Genomic DNA, 19177 nt, shown 5'->3' with positions numbered 1-19177 from the left:
GCTTCTGTTATTCTCAGAGCATATACTCAGCTTACATTCAGTGGTGCAGCTTGAAGCTCCTGAACCCAATGTGATGGCCGCCACCTACCATGTCATTTATAATACTGCAACTTTTCTTGAATATCCAAGAGGCAGACGGAAATAAAGGAGACCTCTTGGGCACCCATTAGAGTTGGCAATTCTCCTGGGCTCTGTAACTGGGCTCAGTAAAACTTGGAATACAGCTCTCCCTGAAGTTTTCCTTTTTCTGTAGATAGTGTCACTAGGCATCCAATGACACATTCAGGGGATGGGAAATTGAGGAATGGGGCTTGGAATGGGTGTTGGCCTTTTCATTTGAAAAGGTTGGCAAGTATGACTTTTAGGCATTCTCAGGCACCTGGGCATGGTTGTGATTGCTTTGTCCACAGCCCCAAGTGCCACATCCCTGCTAATATGTGTGTGCATTATCACTGTGCCCATGATTGGCTTTGAAGTCATATTAACGTCTTATTAGATTACCAAGCCAAAAGAACCTACCCGCACATAGGTGGTCTGGTCAGCATCGAATATGTTGGTAGGCTGGATAAAGTCAGGGCTTTGAAATACTTCTACTTTGATCTTGGGAATGTTGCAGAAAACTATTTGCTAAGAAAAAATACATACAGTAAGATTTTTTGAGAGTCAGTTAAAACTTAATCATCTGTTCTATATACAAACTAGCAAGAAGAACAATGCCACCAAACTCAAGCAGCACATGTATCATACAAAACAATATTGTAACACAATAATATATAATCTTACTTACTTCGAAAAAAATGCTGCCGTTTCTTTTTACTTGTAACTAGAGAAAGAAAAAAGATGCAAAAAAACATAAAGAAGGTGCTTATCAAATTGCAAGGACATAAGTACAAAATGGTCTTTCTTTTTTTCTGCCTTTCATAGGAATATTTAAGTCCCCCATAGTACAGGGTGGGCCATTTATATGGATACACCTAAATAAAATGGGAATGGTTGGTGATATCAACTTCCTGTTTGTGGCACATTAGTATATGGGAGGGGAAAAACTTTTCTAGATGGGTGGTGACCATGGTGGCCATTTTGAAGTTGGCCATTTTGGGTTCAACTTTATTTTTAACAATGGGAAAAGCATCATGTGACACATCAAACTTATTGAGAATTTCACAAGAAAAACAATGGTGTGCTTGGTTTTAACATAAATTTATTCTTTCATAAGCTATTTACAAGTTTATTACCACTTATAAAATGTATTCAAAGTGCTGCCCATTGTGTTGGATTGTCAATGCAACCCTCTTCTCCCACTCTTGACACACTGATAGCAACACCGCAGAAGAAATGCTAGTCTAAGGTGGTCAGATTCCTTGTAGGAATGCTCGGATCTGACACCCATAATGTGGTGGTACACCATCTTGCTAGAAAAATGCAGAGAACGTGCCATCCTCAGTGCATAAAGAGGGCAACACATCATCATGTAGCAATTTCAGATATCCAGTGGCATTGAGGTTTCCATTGATGAAGAATGACCCCACTATCTTTGTACCCCATATACCACCCCATACCATCAATTATGGGTGTCAGGTCCAAGCATTGCTACATGAACAGTTTCCTGGAAAGTGGATTGGTCGTTGTGGGCCAGTTGAATGGCCACCAAGGTCTCCCGATGTGATCCCCTTAGACTTTTATCTTTGGGGTCATCTGAAGGCAGTTGTCTATGCTGTGAAGATACGACATGTACAGCATCTGAAACAATGGATACTGGAAGCCTGTGCTAGCATTTCTTCTGCAGTGTTGCTATCAGTGGTGGTTCTTAGGGTACCGTAACATTTAGCGATGCACCAGCGATTCCAACCACGCTACGAACCGGTCAGGATCGCTGGTGCATCGCTTAATAGTCCCTAGTGAGCTGCCAAACAGGCAGATCTCCCCAGCGACATAGCAGCGGTTGGTGGTCATTACTTACCTGTCAGACGCGCCCAGCAGGAAGTGGCTGACGAGAAACAGTCCAGGATGTTCTCGCGCGATCAGCGATAACCAGCGGGGGAAGCCGGTCGGAGGTAAGTATCACACACAGCGATATCGCTAGCAATATCGCTGCTGCGTCACAAAATCGGTGACACTTTAGCGATATCGCTAGCGATCTCGCTGTGTGTAACGGGGTCTTTAGTTGTTGCCCTGTGATTGGCATTTTATCGCGGTCTCTGTGTTTGGCATTGCAGAAGGCGCTGTGGTCTCAGAAAGGTACACAAGTCTATAGTAGTAGTTTTAATTTCATAGATCACTCACACTGTTGATGATATCATTCCCAGACACGGCAGTCTGACACTCTGTCTTTGATGTTGCCAACACAATATAGTTTTCTAGAATTTTAGCTGAGCATTGAGACTCTTGAAAAGTTATATCTTCAACACTTTGCAGATTACAGACCTACAATATTGAAAAATGAAAAAAAATAATTTACTACAATGATGATGATGAAATAATATTCAATGCTAACGATTATGTCTGTCATTGCAACAGCTGTAACTAAAGGGATTTTCCGACAACTGAAAAATAATTTGGTCTGAATTTACTTAATTTTATTTACTCCTGATGTATAAAAATAAAAATTGTCCATTTTTTCTGGATGAAAATCGGACAATTTTTTTATACATTTACATGTACTTAGCTTAAGGGCTCATTCATATGTCAGGTTTTCAGGGATAGAACGTATCCCTATTATTGTCTATGGGGCTGTTCACATGTCCTTGTGAGTAGTCTGCACAAAATCGGAGACATGTCCGATCTAGATCCAAGTCACGGACCAATCTCAACAATGCAAATCTTTGTGTCTGGACAGCACTCCACTGTCTGTTTTTCAAGGACTGTTTGATAGGAGAAGAATAAGAAGCCTCCATCCTTTTTTTTTCTCACAATAAAAACTCTTGAAAGTAAAACCTGACAATTGATCAACATCTGATGAAAGTCGAATCAAAAACCTTGATGAAACTCGGACCGTTTTTTGCACACAAGAAAAATCACTGATGTGTGAATGAGGTCCAACACAGAAAAGTGAGGAAAGCAGAAAACATCAGGGTCACCATAACTGATAGATTATCAGCTAGATAAAAGACATATAGACGCTGTGCTGCAGCAACATGGCAGAAAATATTTAATGAAGACTATTTAAACGTCGCTTAACTTTGCATTTAGGAAGGAAATAAATAATAATAATAATCTGTGTGTAGGTGTACATAGCCTTTAAATTATTTTACAATGAAATACCTTCATGATCTCCTTGCTCACTGAAATGATTAGCTGTTCATCATTGCACATGTAGTGCATGGTAGACTCTAACATTTCTGTGCATTGGTCTTTTGGTTGCTCAGTTGCTAATTGTATGTCCGCTTTAACTATGGCACCAGGAAAAGAAAATGCAAGATCCATTTTGTTAAATGACAAGTAAATGAACATGCATGACCAGTGCAGTGTGTATACTTAATACATCAAAATATATTGCTTCATTAAGAAAAACACACCCTTCACTTTTTTCTTCCCACAAAATCCCCTACACCAAAGCCCCATATATTCGGTCAGCTAAAGCCGACGATGTTAGCACAACTAAATAACCATATAGTGTTCATTGTGGCCTTATATCCCCCACATATGGGATTGTGGGGTCTCTGGAAACCTGTTACCCTTTAAATAACACTATTCATGCTTATGATAGATGGACTGCAGTGTTATGACTGCTCTAACATTAATTTATTAAGGTTAAAGCATTTGGTTGCCATGGTAGCTCTTTGTGTCCACTGAAGGGTAAGTGTCTCATGTTGTCACATGGGTAAAATTGCAAAATGTTTGTAAAAACAAGAAACTTTGCAATTTGTCTCTAGAATGGAAGATATTTTAATTCTATAGTTTAAGGCTCGTTGTCTAGGTTACAAGCCAACTCAACAGTCTAATAGGGGTGGCCGGATTCCTAGGCAAGGAGCGCACGTTTGCAGACTCCTTGATTTAAAGTTTGCAAATGCTGCACTGAAGCTGTCCAGATAGCTGGATCCTGACAGCTTCTGAGCCCCAGCGCTCCTCTCAGACTTTAGCGGCAAAACTGCCTCTGCTTGAAGCATGGAAGAGCGCACAGTTCAGACCAGTGAGACAACCATTCCACTGGGTCAAACTCTCAATATTCAAGAATGCACCATTCCTCCCCGACAGGCTGGAAGCAGGGAGTCAGAGGAGAAGTGCATTGAACATGAGTACGCCTTTTAAATGATTATGTACAAAAGAGAAAAAAAAGTGATGGCACTCACCGTTCTGTCGTGAAAATTCTTTATTAATTAAAAGGCATTGGCACGGGAGGAACGTGCAAAGAGTGGACAACGGCCGTTTCATGCACTTGCGCTTCAATGGGTCCCGTTGAAGTGCAAGTGCGTGAAATAGCCGTTGTCCACTCTCTGTACGTTCCTCCTGTGCCAATGCCTTTTAATTAATAAAGAATTTTCACGACAGAACAGTGAGTGCCATCACTTTTTTTTTCTCTTTTGTGCAAAATCAGATTACGTTTGCTTTTCTAGATTGAGCACCCGTTCTGACGGTATTTTGGTGGTCGGTCCAGGTGTGTGATTTTCGACTTGAATAGCAGTCATGAAACTTCTTTGGGGTTAAGGAGCAGTGCTGAATCTTCTGTCTCTCTTATGTATTTTGTTTTACACCCTTTAAATGGCATCTATTAAAAAAAATGAGTGTTAACCTAAGAGCTGGAGCTGCTCGGGACCAACATCTACTGTAAACCTCAATGTAGACTTGCTTCGCGGATCCAGCTAGCCTACACATTAGATCATCAGCCATGTATTGCTACATGCTGTGGAAATGCCTGGCCACAGTTGACTTCCCCGCCAATAATAAAGGAAGTGGATCACCATAACTGCTTCATTTAAAAAATGGTGAGTCAACCCCTTTAATAATATTATCATAGCTCCCACCTGTCCAGGATTCAGTGGGACTGTCCCAATTTGAGGGCTCAGTCCGGCCATCCCAGCACGTCAAGGCTTTGTCTCAGCTTCCTCCTCCTCTGGGGGCTGGGCCGCATCTCTATGCTATGTGCCAAAATTAAATTAAACTATTCCCTTCTTTTCTTGTGATGTGCTCTCCTCGAAACTCAAACAGACAATCTCATGTTTGCAGGTAGCAGCTGTAGCGATGAGCCACAGCCCACAATGGTGTAAATAGGAGGATTTGGTAATCTTGATCTGTATTGCAGTTAGTGAACCAGAAGCAAATTATACATGTACATAGAGATACATTGTATATAGCAGTGCATTTCTATGTGTTTGTATTCTACAGGTGAAGAAAAAGTCATTTTTGTCCCTATAATACTACTTCAAAATAATGAAAATCAATTACAAAAAAGTATTTTTTTTTTCAGTCAGTATAATGGCGCCAACGTGACACTGTCTGTAGGTTACTCAGCACAACCCTGCTGAAATGTTCCCTTTAAACCCATAAAAATGTAATAAAAATGTAACTCTGAGACTGTGTTCACACATAGCGTAAATGCTACATTTTTTGTACTTTTCTTTTATTTTCTGCAGGTGTCAGCACCACACAATGCAATAACAATCTTCTTTGATTATTGTGTGTTTGCTACTTTTCTGTTATGCGTGTTGCCCCAGATTTAATGCATTTTTGGTGCAGATGTGAATTTGTGATTTAAATTTTTTTTAGTAGTACAGAAAAGCTTTGATTCTGTGCATAAAAATGCAATAGATGTTTTTTTTATATGTGCGTTTTTTCTGGCTTCACATAGAAGCCTACAGAGGAAAAAACACTAAGCACTAAAATTGCACAGCAGCGTCTTTAGATGCACCAAAGGTAGGAGATTTCATAAAATCACATCCAGTTTGCTTGGACATTTAGACCATGTTCTTATTTAGCGTAAATGCTGTGTATTTTCTGCTGCATTTTTTGCATAGAAATTCTGATGTGTTGAACTGTACAAGCAAAGTGGATGTGATTGCTTGAAAACTGTGCCCCCTGTGTGTATAAAGGCACTCTTACGTGGAGCTTAAAAAAGCACATGCAACAAACTGCAGATACATTTAAGTGCAGAATCACAAGCTTTTCTAAACTATAAGGCTGTGTGCACACGTACTTTTTTTGGTGTTTTCGAGGCGCTTTTTAACACGCAAAAAAAAGCATCCGGTGCAATCCTATGGGATTCCGCAATGCTGTGCTAATGCTGCGGATTTTTCCACGGCGGAATCGCATCGCGAAAAATACGCAGCATGCTCATTCTTTTTGTGGAATCGCGGGGATTCCGCCCACAGGAATGCGTTGCTCCGCTTACTTTCCACATGTGGCTATGCCCACCATGTGCAAAGTAAGCGGAAAATGTGCGGATGGTACCCACAGTCTGGAGGAGAGGAGATTCTCCTCCAGGCTCTGGGTACCATATCCCTGTGTAAAATAAAGAATTAAAATAAAAAATTGTGATATACTCACTCTCCGGTGTCCCACACAGCGTCCCCAGGCCTTAGTGATGCTCCCGGCAAGTCCCGTTCCCAGCGATGCCTTGCGACAATGACCTTGAGACCGCTACATCTTTAAAGGTCATTGTCGCAAGGCATCGCTGGGAATGGGACTGGCTGGGAGCATCGCTGAGGCCTGGGGACTCTGCGTGGGACGTCGGAGGGTGAGAAGATCACAATTTTTTATTTTTTTAATTATTTTAACATTATATCTTTTTACTACTGATGCTGCATAGGCAGCCTCAATAGTAAAAAGTTTGTCACACTTGTCAAACACTATGTTTGACAAGTGTGACCAACCTGTAAATCAGTTTTCCAAGCGATGCTACAGATCGCTTGGAAAACGCTAGTATTCTGCAAGCTAATTACGCTTGCAAAACGCTATTTTTTCGCGGGAAATACGCGGAAATTAAAAATGCCGATTTCTCGTGTATTTCCCGCAGCATGGAATTCCCACGGAAATTCCTGCGGGAATTCCGGAAATGTGCACATAGCCTAAGAAAAGCACACTAAAAACACAGCTTCACATCTGCAAAAAAAAAAAAAAACCTGAAAAAAAGGGGGAAATGCATAAAAAATGCAGCAAAAATGCAATAACCAGAGAAGACTGTGATTGCGTCGTTTGGTGTGGACATCTGCAGAGAACAAAAAACACAGTATTTACGCAATGTGTGAACACGGCTTAGGCTAGTTTCACATTTGCGTACCCTGGAGCTGCGGAGGGATGCGGACGTCCTCCGTGAAGCTCCGCCCACGGCCACACCTCCTCCGGTCAGCTCCTCCTCCATCGGCATGCGGCCTGCGTACTCTATCTTTAGCATTGGGTACGCAGGCCGTGCCGCTGTATGCGGATGCTGCCAAATGCGTCGTCTTGACGGTGCGGCGACCTGCGCCAACGCAATGTGTTGCATTTTGGTGCGGTCGCTGCACCGTCAAAACGATGCATGCGGTGAAATCCGCATACAGCGGCACGGCTTGCGTACCCAATGCTAAAGATAGAATACGCAGGCCGCATGCCGATGGAGGAGGAACTGACCGGAGGAGGTGCGGCCGTGGGCGGAGCTTCACGGAGGACATCTGCATCCCTCCGCAGCTCCAGGGTACGCAAATGTGAAACTAGCCTTACAGACACCAAAAATCCAGTCGTCATATAGTGAAGTTACATAAAGATGAAGACATTCTGGCAGCTCCAGCTGTGAATGAATGAACAAAAAATAAATCCACAGGTCCCAACTAGAGATGAGAAAGACCCCTAGATAATCTCGCAACGGCCCTGACTAATCAAAAGCTGTGCCAGGGATGCCAGAAGGTAAGGGATTTGTGGGCCTCACTCCAGCCAGGTAGCACTGACTTGGACACTGGACTGGAGTCCAGTGAATCGATCCTCTCATCTCAGTCCTGACTGTCCAGGATTTGGGTCTATGCCCTACAAAATCAGACGTCTGCTGAATGTCCCTCATTGCAAGTGCCCCTCTGCCTCTGACATCTCTTCCTGACAAGGTAGAAAGAAATGGTAAATGGGTGTGGAATGGGGGTGTGGCCAAGGGCATGGCCAATATTTGCCGCTACGCTTGCCACATAATTTGTTCTTAAAAAGATGGGAAGTATGTCAGAATGGAGAGAATCATATTAGCCGAGCTACGTTGCAGAAAATGAGGAGCCTTGAAGTTTCAGATAAGGATTTTTGTAGTACCAATGCTTTTTGACATCAAACCACTGCCTTTCTCAAGGACAAAAAAACAAATGTCGGCCTAACGTGAATCTCTCCATTCTGGTAAATGCACATCTGGAAGATATCTCCTCCAGCCACGAGGCAGCAGCATCGGATATTCCGCATAAGCAGGTGTTGTGCCTTCACACACACCACCAGGTGAAACAGTACTGCCCTATTGTGTGCAATTTTGCCCCTCTCTAGAGTTCTTCAACCCCTTTATCATACATGGTACAATCCTTAAAGAGTAAAACTTATCAAATAAAATATACCCTTACCACAGGAGACGGGTAGAGTCACTGACATGGCTTCAGAGACATGTGCATATGATATGCTTTTCAGATATGTGGCAGAAGATCTAGCCATGGCAAGCAGCTCATCTTTAGTTTCTGGCAGATTCTGGCCAGGCATGTTAAAATAATTCAGTGTATAATTGCCAGAGACCTAAAAAAAAAAAGGAAAAATTTCAGTTTAAAATTGATATTCTAATTTTTCGAGTTTTCTTAGGTAGTGAATAGCATAGTCTAAGCAGTGCAAAGCCGTCTATCTAATGGTCAAGATAGTAGGACAGGCTAGGATTAATGTTGGTGAGGTCACTGGGGGGTGATGATTTCCACAACCAGGACCCACACCTTTCTTTACACACTTTTGCAGCCATACAGGTGGCCAAATATGCAATTGTTCAAATGGCCTTTTTAGTGGTAAATCTTAGGGTGTCAAGTGGAACCGTATTGATGTGTGTGGCAAGTGGGAGCTGAAGGGAACCATCTGTAAATTTGAGAATTTCTGCAGAGACTGATACGGTGTCTCCCTTACAGATGTCAACTTCACAACGTACCAATATTGAAATGTCCTCTGTGTTATGAATGTTCCAACTGTAGCCGTCCTCACTCTTCAGATACACCATTGGTGGTTTGTCACATGGACCATTGATGACTGACAGATTAATATCTATTACCTTGTGACTGCACATGGACAAGAAAGAAATATTCATTACACACTTTGCAAAAAAGTCGCCAAAGCTACACATACAGTTAGGTCCATATATATTTGGACAGAGACAACATTTTTCTAATTTTGGTTCTAGACATTACCACAATGAATTTTAAACAAAACAATTCAGATGCAGTTGAAGTTCAGACTTTCAGCTTTCATTTGAGGGTATCCACATTAAAATTGGATGAAGGGTTTAGGAGTTTCAGCTCCTTAACATGTGCCACCCTGTTTTTAAAGGGACCAATAGTAATTGGACAGATCTAATCTGTCATGATCCAAGGTGGATCTTACAGTTTAAATGCACAAAGTGAACTTTTTTTCCTTTGGCTTGGTGCCAAAGTGGGTTGATTGCCCCCGGTGGCCATTAGAATTATTACACGAGGTGTCGTTCATTCTAAGCTGCTCCGGTGGTGGTGAGCGGTAGTGCACTTTAGTTTCTTTGGTTTAATGTGCATTTAATTACAAATCAGGTGTTAGGCTCTATAAAAGGGAGCCAGGTGGGTTCAATCACTGTTGGTGATATTGTGTTCGTCATTTGGGAAGCAAGCCTGGGTGAGGAAGGAGCTGAACATGAGTCCTGCGCAGCCCAGCCAGAGGGGACGAGTGGCAGCTATGTGGTCTGCAAGAAGGGCTGGCATGGCGTGGTGGAGTCACAGTTTATGGTGTCGGCAGGAAGTGTTTGCATGGCGTGGTGGAGTGACGACTATGGAGAGAATTGCACTCAGCATGCGGGACTTGGTTGCTGAGAGCTGGACTCAAGCATGCTTGACTTTTTGGGCAGGAGCTGAACTCATCTTTGGGACTCTGTTACTGGACTTCTGCAATTGGTGGTGGACTCTGCTCCAAGGCTGCACTATGGTGAAGGATCCAGTTATGGTGATGGATCCGGGTGGAGGTGAAGATGCACACAGGTGTTGGGCTCTGTTGCTAGGAGCGTACGCAACAGAGCAAAGCTAAGTGGTGTTTCCCCTGTATTGTCATTTTCCCTCATGTGTGTTTAGTGCAGTGGTGGGATTAGTTTCCGCACCGACCAATTCCCTAGTGATGGTTTAGGTTCAGGGCGAGCTAGGGTTTTTAGGTTCCTGTGCGTCGCCCGGTGCGGAACCGGCATAGGGAACGTTAGGAGTGCAGGGACACTGGCTCAGGGGAGTTCAGGAGGTCTCCACTTCCCGATTCCCTATTGCAGGGCCCACCATTGTTAATGTTACCCAGGTTCCCCTTTATTATTTAAATTCGCCTTACTGGAGGCGGGGTTTCCAGGCTACTTTATATATACGTGTAATACCTAAATTCGCCAGTTGGAGGTGGTCTATCCAGCTGCACGTCTTATTATTTAAATTCACCCAACTGGAGGCGGTGTATCCAGGGTCACGCGTGTCATGGGTTCGCCTTGCGGTACTCGCTGCCTCCAGACACACGTGACCGTGACATTATCACCAACCTTACATTTTTTTTTCTGGTGAGCTTTGGCCATGTGGAGACCTGTGAGTAATTGCTGCCGGGCCTCACTGAGGTGAGTGGGGAGCGGCAAGGTGTGTTAGAGCCGCTGCAGCAGCAGTTATCAGGGTCTGGGGCTTCTGCTCAGGCAACCAGGAAATCAAAATGGCGGTTTTGGCAAATTGCGGGTCTGGCAAAGTGCCCCCTAGAGTCACTGCTGGGGAGCGGGACTGGTTCATACAGGCGGACGTACCCAGACAGGTGGGTGGAGTTGGTGATCCCCATGGTGCTGTCTGGGGTTCCCCGAGATGAAGGGGTACGTCCCTGTAGTGAGCAGACTGGTGATAGTCCGCGGGGCTCATGCCAAATCTTCAATACCACCGAAGAAGCCGCCCCCTCCTGGTCATTTGGAGGTAGGCAACCAGCGAGTGTATATTTCCTTCATATTCCTGTCCCCTTCTCCTCCAGGTGTGAGCGGCAGGTGTGCTGCGGGGGAGTAGGGACAGATCTCACCCCTCGCCATTAACCAACCCTGGGAGGCGCAGACCTCATGTTGAAAGGGTTGGAGGGTGGTGTCCCTTGGTGAATAGCCGGGGTTTGAGTGTGGTGACACAGGGGGACGCCTCTGTCATCGAGTCCAGAATGAGTTCACCAAAATATGACAAACGAATGTGTGGCAATAAACATTCAGGTCCGGACCTGTGTGTGAATGAGCATGTATGGGTGGCCACCAAAAAACATCTTGTGGAAGTGTGTTGTGGAGTCTGATCAGCTCATAGCAAACATACACATACATAACTCGTTCCCCAGGTCAGCGCTGTGGAGATGAGTGGTGCCTCCAGAACATGTATTGCCAATACCAGCGGTGCATTTGTCATTAACCTGAAGTGCAGGTAGTGGTGGGGTGAACTCAGGATCTGGGCATTCCCTGCTGTAGGTGTTTCCCTTATGAGGAGTGGTCTTGAGGGTCCAGAGGCCCCTCATTAAGGAGGGGGTACTGTCATGATCCAAGGTGGATCTGACAGTTTAAATGCACAAAGTGAACTTTTTTTCCTTTGGCTTGGTGCCAAAGTGGGTTGATTGCCCCCGGTGGCCATTAGAATTATTACACGAGGTGTCGTTCATTCTAAGTTGCCCCGGTGGTGGTGAGCGGTAGTGCACTTTAGTTTCTTTGGTTTAATGTGCACTTAATTACAAATCAGGTGTTAGGCTCTATAAAAGGGAGCCAGGTGGGTTCAATCTCTGTTGGTGATATTGTGTTCGTCATTTGGGAAGCAAGCCTGGGTGAGGAAGGAGCTGAACATGAGTCCTGCGCAGCCCAGCCAGAGGGGACGAGTGGCAGCTATGTGGTCTGCAAGAAGGGCTGGCATGGTGTGGTGGAGTCACAGTTTATGGTGTCGGCAGGAAGTGTTTACATGGCATGGTGAAGTGACGACTATGGAGATAGTTGCACTCAGCATGCGGGACATGGTTGCTGAGAGCTGGACTCAAGCATGCTTGACTTTTTGGGCAGGAGCTGAACTCATCTTTGGGACTCTGTTACTGGACTTCTGCAATTGATGGTGGACTCTGCTCCAAGGCTGCACTATGGTGAAGGATCCAGTTATGGTGATGGATCCGGGTGGAGGTGAAGATGCACACAGGTGTTGGGCTCTGTTGCTAGGAGCGTACGCAACAGAGCAAAGCTAAGTGGTGTTTCCCCTGTATTGTCATTTTCCCTCATGTGTGTTTAGTGCAGTGGTGGGATTAGTTTCCGCACCGACCAATTCCCTAGTGAGGGTTTAGGTTCAGGGCGAGCTAGGGTTTTTAGGTTGCTGTGCGTCGCCCGGTGCGGAACCGGCATAGGGAACGTTAGGAGTGCAGGGACACTGGCTCAGGGGAGTTCAGGAGGTCTCCACTTCCCTATTCCCTATTGCAGGGCCCACCTGTTACCCAGGTTCCCCTTTATTATTTAAATTTGCCTTACTGGAGGCGGGGTTTCCAGACTACTTTATATATACGTGTAATACCTAAATTCGCCAGTTGGAGGCGGTGTATCCAGCTGCACGTCTTATTTAAATTTGCCCAACTGGAGGCGGTGTATCCAGGGTCACGCGTGTCATGGGTTCGCCTTGCGGTACTCGCTGCGTCCAGACTCACGTGACCGTGACAAAATCATTGTAAATAAAATGTTCATTTCTAGTACTTGGTTGAAAACCCTTTGTTGGCAATGACTGCCTGAAGTCTTGAACTCATGGACATCACCAGACGCTGTGTTTCCTCCTTTTTGATGCTCTGCCAGGCCTTCACTGCGGTGGTTTTCAGTTGCTGTTTGTTTGTGGGCCTTTCTGTCTGAAGTTTAGTCTTTAACAAGTGAAATGCATGCTCAATTGGGTTGAGATCAGGTGACTGACTTGGCCATTCAAGAATATTCCACTTCTTTGCTTTAATAAACTCCTGGGTTGCTTTGGCTTTATGTTTTGGGTCATTGTCCATCTGTAGTATGAAACGACGACCAATCAGTTTGGCTGCATTTGGCTGGATCTGAGCACACAGTATGGCTCTGAATACCTCAGAATTCATTCGGCTGCGTCTGTCCTGTGTCACATCATCAATAAACACTAGTGACCCAGTGCCACTGGCAGCCATGCATGCCCAAGCCATCACACTGCCTCCTCCGTGTTTTACAGATGATGTGATATGCTTTGGATCATGAGCTGTACCACGTCTTCACCATACTTTTCTCTTTCCATCATTCTGGTAGAGGTTGATCTTGGTTTCATCTGTCCAAAGAATGTTCTTCCAGAACTGTGCTGGCTTTTTTAGATGTTTTTTTTAGCAAAGTCCAGTCTAGCCTTTTGATTCTTGATGCTTATGAGTGGCTTGCACTGTGCAGTGAACCTTCTGTATTTACTTTCATGCAGTCTTCTCTTTATGGTAGATTTGGATATTGATACGCCTACCTCCTGGAGAGTGTTGTTCACTTGGTTGGCTGTTGTGAAGGGTTTTCTCTTCACCATGGAGACTATTCTGCCATCATCCACCACTGTTGTCTTCCGTGGACGCCCAGGTCTTTTTGCATTGATGAGTTCACCAGTGCTTTCTTTCTTCCTCAGGATGTACCAAACTGTACATTTTGCCACTCCTAATGTTGCAGCAATTTCTTGGATGGGTTTTTTCTGTTTTTGCAGCTTAAGGATGGCTTGTTTCACCTGCATGGAGAGCTCCTTTGACCGCATGTTTCCTTCACAGCAAAACCTTCCAAATGCAAGCACCACACCACACATCAACTCCAGGCCTTTTATCTGCTTAATTGAGAATGACATAACGAAGGGATTGCCCACACCTGTCCATGAAATAGCCTTGGAGTCAATTGTCCAATTACTTTTGGTCCCTTTAAAAGCAGGGTGGCACATGTTAAGGAGCTGAAACTCCTAAACCCTTCATCCAATTTTAATGTGGATACCCTCAAATGAAAGCTGAAAATCTGAACTTCAACTGCATCTGAATTGTTTTGTTTAAAATTCATTGTGGTAATGTCTAGAACCAAAATGAGAAAAATGGTGTCTCTGTCCAAATATATATGGTCCTAACTGTATGCAAATTAGATCTTCTCCAGAAGGAAGAACTGTTTCTTTAATAAGCACTTATAGAAGCGCTAATTTGAAAGCTACTTCATAACTCTGTCCTTTAACCCAGCTTTGTACTAATGAAGGGGCAAAAACCTGAAGCACCTACCCACAGGTGCACGATTCTTTAGGAAGAGACTGTATTTTGGCTAAAAATTGACTTGTAATTTAAGTCTCTCTAATTGACGTACAAGGTAGCTACTTACAGATGGAAAATTGACAGTTCAGACTAGTCACTGGTCTGAACTGTGCGCACTTCCATGCTTCAAGCAAAGGCAGTTTTGCCTCTGCATCATCGGAGGAGCATGGGGGCTCTTGAAACCAAAGACTCCAAAATAGTAGTCTTCCTTCTGGAGGAGAGCTAATTTGAACACCTTTTTTCCCCAAAGAGAGTATTTTCTGGTGAGTAAGTATTCCTATACCATCTAGAATTCACCATGAAGGAAAACAGTTTCTCCGAAAGATCTATAGTTACAGACTACAAACAAGTCATGTCAGTAGACTGACTCTCCAGACAGATTTTACTTCACTCCCTCTGCCACAGACCCATATTTAGACTTATCCATTACCAAAGCGGACATTTGACTATAAATACTGCCTTATACTCTGGAGGAGCCAATGTGTCCATGTGTCAATTGATGTTAAAGGGCACTACGTCATGCTTTGCCCTTGTGCTGATGTTACAGCAAAAGTTCCTGCTTGTTTTCCATATCCAGCTGATCGCTGTCAGTCAACAACAGGACACTGTGTGGTCAGCTTTTTGAGGGCAGGGTTCTGCATTGCTTTATTGTACCTGACATGTATCTGTCTTTTGTACCCAATGTCTGAGACTTGCCATACCAACTGATCAGTACCCATATTCAAACCTAGTCTTATAGAAGTGATAGGTGCAGGGCTTGGCACACAGTACACATGGAAGTTGCTCAGGATATGCTCACTAGGAATGGATTGTAAAGTAAAGGCATTCAATAAACTGTCTGTCCCCCCCCAAAATCATTGCTGCGTACCTTGGATTAGGGTGTTGATGAGTGACATGTAAGATATAAGCATTTTTCACAGGCTCTGCACTCTGGACATCATATGTCTCTATGTCTGTCATAAGATAGTCCACTTGAAGAATATTTGTAACATGGAAGTTATCCTGCAGCTCACACGTCTCTGGTCCAGTTTTATCTACAGAGAAATAAACCATAACATTACGGAAAGTTAATAAACGGATTAATCTATTTAGCCGCAGTAATCTGCAATAAGTTTTATACGTTTGGGATTTTTTTTTACTTTACCCAAGCAACTTAAACATGAGGGCAACTAGTACTTTTGTGATCTTAGACTCTTAAATTAGGTTTATCTCTTTTAAAAAATCCAGTTTTGTTAGAAATAATATGTTGATCACTGTGATCAGTTCCTAGGGAATCCTGAAGCAAGTGTTCAATTATCCAGCGACGCCACCAAAGGAGAAATGAAGCATTGTAGACTTCATGTTGAAATTAATTATTATTGTTACTGTACAGATGTGCTGAACTCTCCAGGTAGTGTGAGAAAGAGAATAAAACTAAATCTAAGTAGCCGAACGTGGCAAGTTTCAATTCTTCTGCAGCACCACCGTTGGAGGATTGAAACCTTACATAGGTCCCACTGAAATCAAAGAGGGGCTCTTGTAATGTATAGGTGTGTTGAGCCCTCTAAAGACAGAAAATATATCTAGTCGCTCTCCTCTCACCTCAGTTCTCCTGCAGTACCTTGACAGGAGGATTGAAGCTTGGCATCCATTTTTATTACGTCAGAAATCTGTCTTTAAAAATTGGCCTTGCTATCGTGTGAAGTTATAATATGGCACCCCTGAAAGTCTTTGAAGCAATACTGTAGCTTTCTATGTCTCCAAATCATCACATATCAACATTTTTCAACCCCATCCCCATTGCAAATGACAAACTTTCTGGGTTTTTTTTTTTGCAGTAAATCAATGAAACAAGAACAACTTAAATAGATCAACACAACTAATACAGCAAGGGATTTCTCCGAATTGAACATACAATAATCATGATTTTGTTGACTTTAAAGTTTGATTTCTTGTTAGAAATATGGAAAAGTCAAAAGAGTGGTCCAAAAAGGAGAAGAGATTATTACTGAAAAACTCCAGATTTTCAAAGCCAGCTTACCCGTACACCCCGGTGTGTGAGATCCCATATCAATCCAGGAGAAAGTCTGCACGGAGACCAGAGCAGGAGCCAGCCACGAAAAATTCAAATGAAAAAATGTAACTTTAAACTCCAGCGGACAAAATCCAGGATGCAAAATTTTAAAAAGTTTTTTCTTGCATTAGCAAAGATTTTTATTATTAAAGTCCATCATAAAATAAATCCACACTTCTGGACAGTAGATAAATAGATTAGGGGAAGGGGGGGTTAGCCTCTCAGACTACGCGTTTCGGCGAATTAACGCCTTCTACGTGGTCTGAAGTGTGGATTTATTTTATGATGGACTTTAATAATAAAAATCTTTGCTAATGCAAGAAAAAACTTTTTGAGATTATTACTGTGCACAAACAAAGGGAAACCACAAGATACAAAGGAGTTGAATGTTTGTAGATATAACTTTGAACTTGTGATCTCTGCCTCCAACTGTATAAGAACATTGGACATGGCAGAAAAAGGAAGCTGTCACCGGCTGCCACCTGATTCCTGAGGAGACAGGTGGTCAAAAGTACTCAAGTGCCGGCAAAGGACAACAGGAAGATTTGGTGGAAGCAGGCACTTAGGTTTCTATTTGCACAGCAAGGAGCATACTAAATGCTAAAGGTCTCTATTCCCGAACTTAAAGACTCCTACTGACTCAAAAGCACAAGAAAAGTCACTTCGATGTACTCAAAAACATATAAATAAGCCACACAGTTGTGTGGAGCAATGAAACAGAACTGGACATTTTCAGACTTGTGGATCAGCGTTATGTCTGGAGGAGGAAGAATGAAACATATCTCTGTAAAGAGCACTCTACCTACATTAAAGCATGGCAGTTATTCGGTGATGCCTACAAAGAAAAATGATGGCTGCTCAGTGATTATCTGGGGTTACTTTCCTTCATCAGGCACTGGGAACTTGCAGGATGTGGCAGGCAAGATGGATTCAGTCACGAATCAGAAAATCCTAGAAGAAAATGTCATGCCTTCTGTGAGGAAGCTGAAGGTTGGCTGTCATTCAACAGGACAGTGATCCCAAGCATAACTCACAGTCAACCAAGACTTGGTTTCAGAAGTCCTGGAAGATTCTGAATAGCCATCACAATTACTGGACTTTATCTTGATAGAAAATCTTTGCTGGGATTTGAAGAAGGCAGTTTCAGCAGGCAAACCCAAGAATATTAGTGAACTGGAGGCATTTTATCCATGAGCAATGGGCTAAGATTCCTCAGGAACATTGCCAAAAGCTGGTGTCTGGCTATGCATCATATTTGACAATTGGTTCATTGCAAACAGCAGAAAGTTTGTACATTTTGATAATAAACCTAATTTGCAATTGGGGGAGATGAGTAGTTTTGATTGCAACAGAATATTACACTATGCATACCTAGGTATGTATTACAGACATATCATTTACTGCTTGTGTATATCCAATCTGTTGGATATATTACTGAAGGATAATGTCACTGCTCACCCCTCGCCAGATCCAGGTAAATTCTCTTTGGATTTTGCAGTTCAGCAAAGAACGTAACTTCTGAGTAATTTGCCTTTGCCCACTGCAGAAGCTCCTCACTATTTATAGGCAGATTTTCTTCAGAAATACTCCATTTTGGGTTTTCCCCACTTGTTGTTTTCACAGACGAGGAAAGCTGAAATAAAGACACAACTAAGTGCTGGTGCCAAAATAAATGAAGCATGAAGAATATCTTATGAAAAAGAGATACATCACCTAACATGCACCAATAACAATGAGATACAGATGTAGCATATTTTGTTCTCACTTGTCAGCCTTGTGCAATCCAGTTTTTTACATTCGTACCTATTAATCATTTACAGAACCATTCACAGTTTCCTATGTTACAAAATTTCAATGTGTCCGTAAAAATCAGATGCCATACTGTGGCATCAGATTTTTTTCTTGCACCCATAGATTTGAATGGGTGAGCCTCATTCAATTCCAGAGTCAAATGACAGTATACTGCGATTTTTTTTCGTAGAATTTGTCAGTGAAAAAAAATCGTCCATCAGCACTGCCTCATTGACTAACATGGGAAATCAGACCGCAGTCGTCTGATCTCTACGCTCGTATGAACGGCCCCTTATACCAACACAATTTGTAATGAATGGCGAAATATACAGCTCGCTAAGATCTTAGCTCATAGACAAGAATGGTACTGTTTTTGTAAAGAAAAATGCAAACCTCTTCTTTTCATTTCATACAACACCTTTATTAATTCACAGAAATAAGATTGGAAACATTCTCGCCTACATTTTGAAAACTCACAGACAGACAATTGGGATAGATAGATAGATATGATAGATAGATAGATAGATAGATAGATAGATAGATAGAAGGATAGATAGATATGAGATAGATAGATATGAGATTGATAGATAGATAGATAGATAGATAGATAGATAGATAGATAGATAGATATGGGTTAGATAGATACAGTCATATGTTAAAGTTTGGGCACCCCTATTAATGTTAACCTTTTTTCTTTATAACAATTTTGGTTTTTGCAACAGCTATTTCAGTTTCATATATCTAATAACTGATGGACTCAGTTATATTTCTGGATTCAAATGAGGTTTATTGTACTAACAGAAAATGTGCAATCTGCATTTTAACAAAATTTGACCGGTGCAAAAGTATGGGCACCTCAACATAAAAGTGACATTAATATTTTGTAGATCCTCCTTTTGCAAAAATAACAGCCTCTAGTCGCTTCCTGTAGCTATT

At 42.7% G+C, this 19177-nt stretch overlaps 1 protein-coding gene across 1 annotated transcript in view; it reads right to left on the bottom strand.

The window, feature by feature from the left end:
- The window catches only part of ENG (endoglin), a 63217-nt gene that overhangs the window by 17863 nt on the left and 26177 nt on the right, over positions 1 to 19177 (bottom strand). The window contains exons 4-11 of the mRNA XM_073540946.1: positions 17909 to 18083; positions 15266 to 15431; positions 9056 to 9182; positions 8496 to 8661; positions 3262 to 3389; positions 2284 to 2424; positions 788 to 823; positions 520 to 627 (exon numbers count right to left, since the gene is read on the bottom strand). Of these exons, the coding sequence (XP_073397047.1) occupies positions 520 to 627; positions 788 to 823; positions 2284 to 2424; positions 3262 to 3389; positions 8496 to 8661; positions 9056 to 9182; positions 15266 to 15431; positions 17909 to 18083 (1047 nt within the window). The remainder of the gene's footprint in view (positions 1 to 519; positions 628 to 787; positions 824 to 2283; positions 2425 to 3261; positions 3390 to 8495; positions 8662 to 9055; positions 9183 to 15265; positions 15432 to 17908; positions 18084 to 19177) is intronic.

This window comes from Dendrobates tinctorius, unplaced genomic scaffold (assembly GCF_039654945.1).
Source record: "Dendrobates tinctorius isolate UK_male_01 unplaced genomic scaffold, ASM3965494v1 ptg000120l, whole genome shotgun sequence".
NCBI classification, from domain to species: domain Eukaryota; kingdom Metazoa; phylum Chordata; class Amphibia; order Anura; family Dendrobatidae; genus Dendrobates; species Dendrobates tinctorius.
Note: the sequence above shows the minus strand (reverse complement) of the source record. Positions and strands in the feature narration are given on the sequence as shown.